Here is an 8,384-nt window from a genome sequence, read left to right as displayed (position 1 = left end):
ACCAGAGAGCAGAGTTCACGCCTGTTAATGATTTGATCATGTTGATGTCTAACATTTTGGCTCACTGTGAGGCCTTCTGTTTCCAGCTGGCCCAGATATGGATGCAAGCTTTTGCATAACTCAATAATTGTAAGATTCTAATCTAAAAAAAAGAAAGATAATTGTAAGATTCTGATAACAAGAATATTTATAAACCTTCCAAACTTGCTACAAAAGTAAATACTCATTCCAAAAAATACTTTGTTGGAGCTTTGTCTAGATACAAATGTATCCAGACTCATTTTAATATATAGATAGTCTATATCTAGACAATGCTGCGATTTTTGGAATGGACAGAGTAGGACTGTAGGTACAATGCTTTAATTCAAAAAAGCAAACTGGAAAACCAATTACACTGATCGCCCACATAATGTGAATGGGCAACAGCCTGTAAAAGAATTCCTGCTTTGTCGAAAAACAGCTTATTTCCAAGATTAAAAATACAATACCCACCAAACTTCAAAGTGCAAACTCATACCTAAATCATAAAAAATCCCCTATAAATAATATGGTATTCTCTAGAATAAGCGCCCTTATCCTGCTATCCATACCTAAAATATGCAAACATGAAATAAGCTCTGATGTAACTGCACTCAACTACAACAAGGCAACGACTAGCAGCTGGAGCTTAGAGTTGTTCTTGTTTCATTCCTTGAAATCGTCTTTGTCATCTGCTGGAAGTCCTTTGTTTCTCCAGAAAACTGCTAGAGCACTGCCTCCGAGCTGTCATGCAAAAAAGTGCACTCAGATATTGACATGAATCATCACGCAATACATGTAGTGACTATGGAGCTATGAGAAGAGGCAAGAGAACCTACCGCCATGCACACAACACTGACAGCAGAAGGAACAGCAACAAGTGGGTTTGTGAAATGCTTTTGGGCAAGTAAAAATCCAAGTGCAGAGCTCTGGAAACATGAAAAATGTCACTGTTAAGCACAAAGGGCATTACAGCATGAAGAATGTTTAGAATAGCTGTAAACTTCACATGTAGTACTGAAAAGGTTAAAATATCTATCTACGGCAAGTTTCAATGCTATGCAAACTCAAAATCGTTATTTGACAATAAGAGGAACTGTTATGAACTATCTTGTTCCATTTAGCAAGGTGGCGATGATGTAAACCTAGACAGATCTATCCTTAACCCTTGGACTTTCCCATGTCCACCACAGTTAGATAGACACGACATCTTATTTCACCAAGAACAACATGAGAAACTGACTGCCTTACATGCATATTTGTGACTAAATTTACCTTTCTAATATCCGGCAAAACAATATAAAAATTATAAATTTATTAAAGACCATACATGCACGATGGTTAAGACAAGAAAATTTATATATCAGTATTTCAATATCTTTCGATGTTGTAAACCTAGACATATGTATCCATAACCCTTGGACCTTTCAGTATCCACTGGAATTAGACAGATATAATATATTTGCATATTTAGATGTCTATATATGTTAACTAAATTTACTTTTCATATATTCAGAACAACATTATGAGAATCATAAACTTCTTAAAGACCATACCTGCACTATGTTTAAGGAAAGAAAAAAAAAAAACTGAACATTTGAATATCTGTGTACCTGCATCCCACATTCAATGGAGATGGTCCTTGAAGTTGATTCCCCGAAAGAAGACAATTTCGAGAGCCAATACCCAAGAGCAAATGCAACAGCATGCAGCAGGGCAACAGGGAGAATAAGTTGAGCACCTTGAGTTTTCAACACTTCTGCGACTTGCCCTATCTTGTAAGACGTAAAAATTGGGTTACAAATAGTAAAATAAATTAGGAATATATCCAAATATCAAAAATAAGAGCAAAACATTTTATTCGAAAAATGTATCTTCAAAATAGTACTATAAGCCCATTAAATGTCAGTGATGTCGCCATTCAATGAGATATTGCAAACTTTGTGCAGAGCAGAAATTATTTAGGTTAAAGTTCAACAAAATGTATTTCAATTAACTCAAGCAATAATTCCACTCTTTCTTTTAATTAGGACAATATCTGAATTTCACCTATTAATGATGGATTGAACAAAGGCTTTGAAGCATTACTCAATCAATTATTCACACTTACAGGGCTAGCACAAAGCAAAGTGGTCAGGATGACCCCTATCAGAGGTGTAACGAAGATAATGCGCTCAGTAAACTTGGGAAAGTACTCATGCGCCAAGACTGCAAAATAACAGAAACAATGTCACAACATATGTCAAAGACATTCCAAAGATGCCACTACAGTACAATGGATCTTCAATTAAGATTTTTAAGCACCTCCAATAATAGTTGGCATTAAAACAACCTGGAAAGTACTGATGGCCAAACCCTGCACAATAAAAATCTTTAACCAAGACAGACTTGACCAATTAAACTAGCAAGAAGTTAATTCAGGATATGGATCATAGTGTGTTTACTGCAGCATCAACAGGGACTAGTTGGCCAGCAAGGAGTTTAGTAAGGAGTGGTGTCATTGCTATAGCACCAATAGTCGAACAACTGGAAGATAAAGAAAAATCAAGTTGTTAGAATAGTATTGGGTGGGCGTAGACTAAAGCACGCAACATAGTATATAAGAGGTTACTGAATTAAATCAAGTAGAATGATGCCACATAAGTGATGTGCAAGTAACAGGTTTGCTGCCTAGTATCAGCAAAGAATACTTACGCAATAGGCACTACTGCTATGATAACCTACTAAGGTACTACCTACTTTAAAATGTTTCACAATTAGAAGGATGGCATGCTTCACAATTAGAAGGATGGCATGCTTCACATGACACAATATATACATTCCAAAAGTATTCTGTGCTTAAACTTTTTTTAACACTGTGGCATCCTCAATAGTAAGTCTATTTACATCTTCAAAGCAGAGAGCGTGTTTTGAGTGTTTCATCATGGTAGGCAGCAATTTTACAGGTATTCACTACAAAAGGTGCTTAGTTGCTCGGACCAGATAAAATTTTCACAGCTAGAACTTGTGATGGAATATCCAAAACAAATGTGGAGTTCAATCTTTTTATGCAAACTATTAGCAGTTCAAGCTTATGATTATAATAATTAAACTCTGCAAAATAATGCATCAAATTTTAAAGCAACTATCATATTCCGTACTTAATTAATGGACAAAGTCAATCTTAAAGGCTTCACTTCCTTAATGGACAAAGGGACTCAAGAGAGATGCATGTATATCCGTATATGGAAAATAAGATTAAAAGAAGCACCAAGGAACTGTCTTTTCTCAAAGAATATCCAAAGCTTACGTGGTCATAAGAACTGAAAGGGCAACATTTCCTTTGGATATGTAAGTTGCAACATTTGATGCTTGACCACCAGGACAACATGAGACCAAAATAAGACCAGTTGCAAGAGGAGCGGATAACTTCAATGTCTGTAAAATAGGACAACAAATTAGGTGCAGATAAATAGTCGACACTACAACGATAAAGGCCTATGCAGAAATTTTACTTGGTGCAAATTCCATTTGCTACAAGGAATTCTAGGTTAAAATTGTTTGTCATGAACAAATAGAATTGCTTTACCCACAGAATCATATATCTCTCAACTCAGGCATACATTAATCGAAGAACTAAGGAAATGAGGTACACCAAAAAATGAGGAAAGTAAGTCACATTGACAGAAACAATAAAGCCTTCTGTCCCAAGAAAGCTAGGCTAGGTTAGAGATGAAAACCAACAAAAACTGTACAAACCGAAGAGTGAAAGAGAAACAAAAAGAACAATAAAGGTAACATGGATTGCTGATTTCATGCAATCCTATCAAGTGCCAAATAGGTACTCAGGGCATAGAGTATTATATCAGTATATTAATCTGAGCCAATTATCATATTTTTCATTTAATTTTCCATAAACCTTAGATGGAAAGTCCTCGCATAAGCCTGTTGATCGTAGAAAATGACCAGCATAACACAAACAAATAACAGTTTTTTATCAATTCATATGTTGTTTGTTACTTCTTATTACATCATTATTTTACAATTAAAAAAATAATAATAAAACATCTCCTGAGACATATCGACAAATTCAAACTCCTATCCAGTATCAGAAGTACTTATCTTGTTATCATAGAAAGGACATGTGAAGATTTAATATTTACTTCTGCAGAACACTATGGACTCATCAAACTAAATATTTGGTTAGTGTAGATATAATGAATTTGGATTACAATGTTTGAATGAAATACTTGGTTTTGGGATAAAGCAATTATGGTTGAACCAACAATACACCTATTCATCAGAAATTTAATAATACACGAGCAGTGAATGAATCAACAATATTATGCATGCCTATGGTTAGCATTACCAATGCGATAGCATAACCTAGCATAGGCTTGATCAAATACTGCGCAAGAAATCCCACACCAACCTGCAAAGTAGCTATTACATCAGTGAACCAAAAGAGATTCAACATCATTTCAGGAGGTATTAAGAATGGAAATGTATCAGTATTTCTACATAAAACATGCGGCTAAGGGACAGTTACGTACCGTCCATGGATTTCTCAAACATCTCCTGAAATCTTCAAATGTCAATGTTAGTCCCATTGACAGCATTAGGAATCCTAGGCCCACAGTAAAAAGATCGGTCTCCAACCATGTGACCTGTAAGCCCGAGGAAAGTAGAAAACCATGCATTCAGTTTGGTATGGCATTAGCTGAGAGTACAAGTATGGAAATTGCAGGTGAGAGAAAGTTTACCATCGACGGCTTGTAGATGCCAATAATGGTACCTAATATGACCTGCAAAGGATAATCTTCATATTAGTAGATTCACAAATATTTGTGTTTCATTAAAAAAAGAAACTACACATTAGAAAAAAAAATAAACAGAAAGATGCTCTCATAGCAACTTACCCAGACAGGGAAAAGAGTGGTGAGTAGCTCAACTATTTTCTCATACTGGCTTGCTCCAGCCGGTATGCTCTCCGGCAGATTACTAGATATGTTAGCTTCCGCCTTGCACAAAAATTGACGGCTCCTGAGAAAGCAACAGATTGTCTTTTCATTTAGGAAAAGTAATTATATCTTTGAATTATCTGGTCAAGTAGCATAAACCAAAAAACATGCAACTATGGGGGAAAAACTCCCCCTTAGCTTTGCATCTAAAGCAGGTTGGGAAGACTCAAACCCAGGTGCCTTGCGTCAGGAAGCATAAACCAGTGGTAATATTTAGAAGAAAAAAATCACAGAGATGGTTCTCGTGAACTCAAATTATTTGGAGAAATTTAACTCTATTAGATGATGGTGCAATATTGATTCTCCAGGAAAATAAGTCCCTGGATATCAAGAATTGGAGAGATAGCTTATAGCTATCAAATTTTATCAGTAAAACAACAACAACAAGATCAAAACAATGTGAACCTGCAAAACAATTAGCAAGTGTGCACCTGCAAGACCCTGTGTACTTGCTGCACATATATGGGTTTTTCCATGATGCATAAACGTGGTTGAAGAGTGTAGGCATGATAAAATCCATACAAACTTATGTTTTAGACTTTAGTTGAGATACCGCAAGAAAATTGAAAAGGTAGACCAACTAGTCCACCTGATTTTTATTTAAGCATTTGAGACATGAAGTTTAGAAGAGAAAGCACACTACGATTAAAAGGTAGAACAAAGTTGAACAGACTACATGACTCATGTAAACACAAGTCGCTTCACTCATGAGTTTACCGTTTGGGGCCTTTCGGGGCAAAAATCAAGAAGTTGAACCATTAGAGTTATTATTAATACCAAAAGTATGTTCACCGGTGCTGTACGTCAACATATCATGAGCTTGAGACCCAAAACGCACTGGTATCAGTTGCTGAAAAGAGGTAGATGAATTCTACCGCACCTATACCAGTACACATTTCACTGCAGTTACTCATTGAGTACTGCTGCTTGTTCGGTTCATGAACCTCAATCTCCACAGTAAACAAGTTGCACGAGTGGCAGATCCAACAGCGCCCGCCTACTGTTTGTAACGCGTTGAGAATTATGTATTCACAATAAACGAAGGTAGGGGCGTACATACAGGTGTATAGACTAAGGCAATTACGCTGACCAACGAAAACCCTACAATTGGGCAACCCATGCCCTCGACCGGACCAATTTTGCAGGCCCAATTACCTGAGAACGGGGCCGGAAGCGGCGGCGGCTGGTGCGGGCGCAATGGCCAGTCCCCACTCCGCCTTCTCCGTCGCGCCCCCGTAGGCTGGCACGGAGCGCGCGACTCTCAGACCGCACCCTGCATCCGGACGCGAGGAAGAACAGGTCAGGTGGAAGAAATGCGGAGGAGGGAAGCGGGAATCGAAGGGGCGCGCGCGTACCGGGACGAGGAGCGGCGAGGCAGGGGCGCGGGCGGAGGGCTCGGGAGACGGACGCCATGGAGCGGGGAGGGCAGGCGGCGGGGGGCGGCGTGGTCTGACGGAGACGGTTCGTGGGTGTGGGTGTGTGGAGCTCCGGAGGTCGGGGAGGGAGAGGAGTGAGGGTTTAAGAGTGTGTGGAGTGAGCGGAGGAGAAGTGGCGTTGTCGTCGACGAGGAGGGCCGGGGCTGGGGCGGCGGTGGGGACGAGGAAATCGAGGGGCGGCGGGAGAGCCACACATCCGGTCGACTTTTTGGCCGCGGATCAGGTCTGGTGGCTCCCTCTCCCTCTCCGCTGCGCTGCGATGCCGACGTGCTGCTGACATCCGCGGCCCGCAGCCGCACGAGATCGTCGCCTTGATTTGGTAGGCTGGAAAGGCCACGGCCGACAATTGGGCCGGTACAGTGCAAGAGCCGAGGTGTTAGGTCCAGGGGCGTTCGTTGGTTGGGTCTGGGCATCTGGCCCGCTCAAACCACAACCCAACCCACAGAACCGCGCTCGCGGCCTTCGCAACTTTTTTTTTAATAAAAGGCCATAGTCCTGATCTTAAATTAACGGGTGTGATTATTTCTCAGTCAACTAGAACTAACTTTGTTTTTCAGTTTGATGATGTCACCAAATTTCACTTGCAAGTCAAGTTGCGACTTATGACTAATTCGAATCACGGTGCTAATCAAATGACCGTAAAGCTTGACCGAGCTGAGAACTAGAAAATTCCTAAATTAATAAAACCTTCAACGATGAAACGGATACAAGATGTTGAGCCGAGCTAACAAGATATCACTTCACGCAAGTTTCAACCTAGGCCACAACCGCCGACAACGCGAGCAGCCGGCACGACTATTACAAACTACGGTGAGGAAGAGCAAGCGTAGGGCAGGATACGTTGTCGGGCCGGTGCCCACCATAGCACAGGCGAACCGACAACGACCACAACAGACGAGATAGCACTACCTTCGTAGACGCCACTAGAGGTCAGCCGCCACTAGGAATCGACCAACAAAACTCACACATCGGCGAGGGCACCAGGAGAGAATGCTTCGAAAAACACCGCGGGTACAGAGCACAAAGTAAGCTTTGTTGAGGAGGGTGATGACCCACAAGTATAGGGGATCGCAACAGTTTTCGAGAGAAGCAGTGGCGGAGCGTGACCAAAGGCAGAGCAGGGGCAAAATTGAATCTTTTAAAAAAATTAAGCTATGCACCTAAACTTTGTTGAGGAGGGTGATGACCCACAAGTATAGGGATCGCAACAGTCTTCGAATGAAGTAAAACCCAAATTTATTGATTCGACACAAGGGAAAGCAAACAATACTTATAAGCTTTAATTATATTCCAGTTGGTCGTACGTCATACAACGCGTTTGGTGAAGGAGATTAGGAACCGTTTGGTCAAATCCTACGGTTGCCAATTTGTCCGATCTAATTATATGGCAAGTTTCCCGTCCTTCCTTTTGTTAGCGCTCATAGCGTCAATCGCGAGGTAAATATTAATTACCATTCATCCTTCCTCATCTCCTTACTAAAATATCTCAAATTATCATTAATCCTTGCCAAAATCTCTCTCTGGAGCTAATGACGCTATCTATCAAATCAAATTTGTTATCAGCTAACAAGCCCCCCACCCCCACCCAAAAAATAGTACATCCCCTGCATCGATCAAATACCTCCCCAGTCCGCCAAGGCTCCATTTATTACTCCTGCTCCAGGCGCTTGAGGATGATTCACCTTCGTCTCAGGCCGCCGCCATGGGTTGAACGGGCCGATGTCGCGATCCCCCTCAGTCCCTCACCATGTGACTTCTGGCTGCCAAGCGGAAAGCTAACGTCAAGCGTCGATGCCGGAGATAAGGGGATACGCCTAGATCGACCGGCGCTACGCGCGCCTCGCCGAGGAAACCACGCTGCCGCCTAGCGGAGCTTCGCCATGCACGTCATGGTGCTTTGTGAGTTTCTAAAATTTCTCATCCAAACAAA

At 41.0% G+C, this 8,384-nt stretch overlaps 1 protein-coding gene across 1 annotated transcript; it reads right to left on the bottom strand.

Annotated features, from left to right (window-relative positions):
* Positions 1 to 430: 430 nt before the first annotated feature.
* On the bottom strand, positions 431 to 6,550 carry LOC127343114 (probable sodium/metabolite cotransporter BASS2, chloroplastic). Its single transcript, XM_051369212.2, has 13 exons — positions 6,374 to 6,550; positions 6,174 to 6,291; positions 4,917 to 5,040; positions 4,761 to 4,802; positions 4,551 to 4,664; positions 4,367 to 4,429; positions 3,308 to 3,435; positions 2,463 to 2,544; positions 2,323 to 2,374; positions 2,129 to 2,226; positions 1,632 to 1,793; positions 858 to 947; positions 431 to 762 (listed from the first exon to the last, which is right to left on the bottom strand). The coding sequence occupies exons 1-13, from the start codon at positions 6,429 to 6,431 to the stop codon at positions 685 to 687; spliced, it is 1,209 nt and encodes a 402-aa protein (XP_051225172.1). The 5' UTR covers positions 6,432 to 6,550; the 3' UTR covers positions 431 to 684.
* Positions 6,551 to 8,384: the final 1,834 nt, after the last annotated feature.

Source organism: Lolium perenne, chromosome 3 (genome assembly GCF_019359855.2).
Source record: "Lolium perenne isolate Kyuss_39 chromosome 3, Kyuss_2.0, whole genome shotgun sequence".
Lineage (NCBI taxonomy): Eukaryota > Viridiplantae > Streptophyta > Magnoliopsida > Poales > Poaceae > Lolium > Lolium perenne.
The sequence above is the reverse complement of the archived record's forward strand: the minus strand, read 5'-3'. Positions and strand labels throughout refer to the sequence as shown.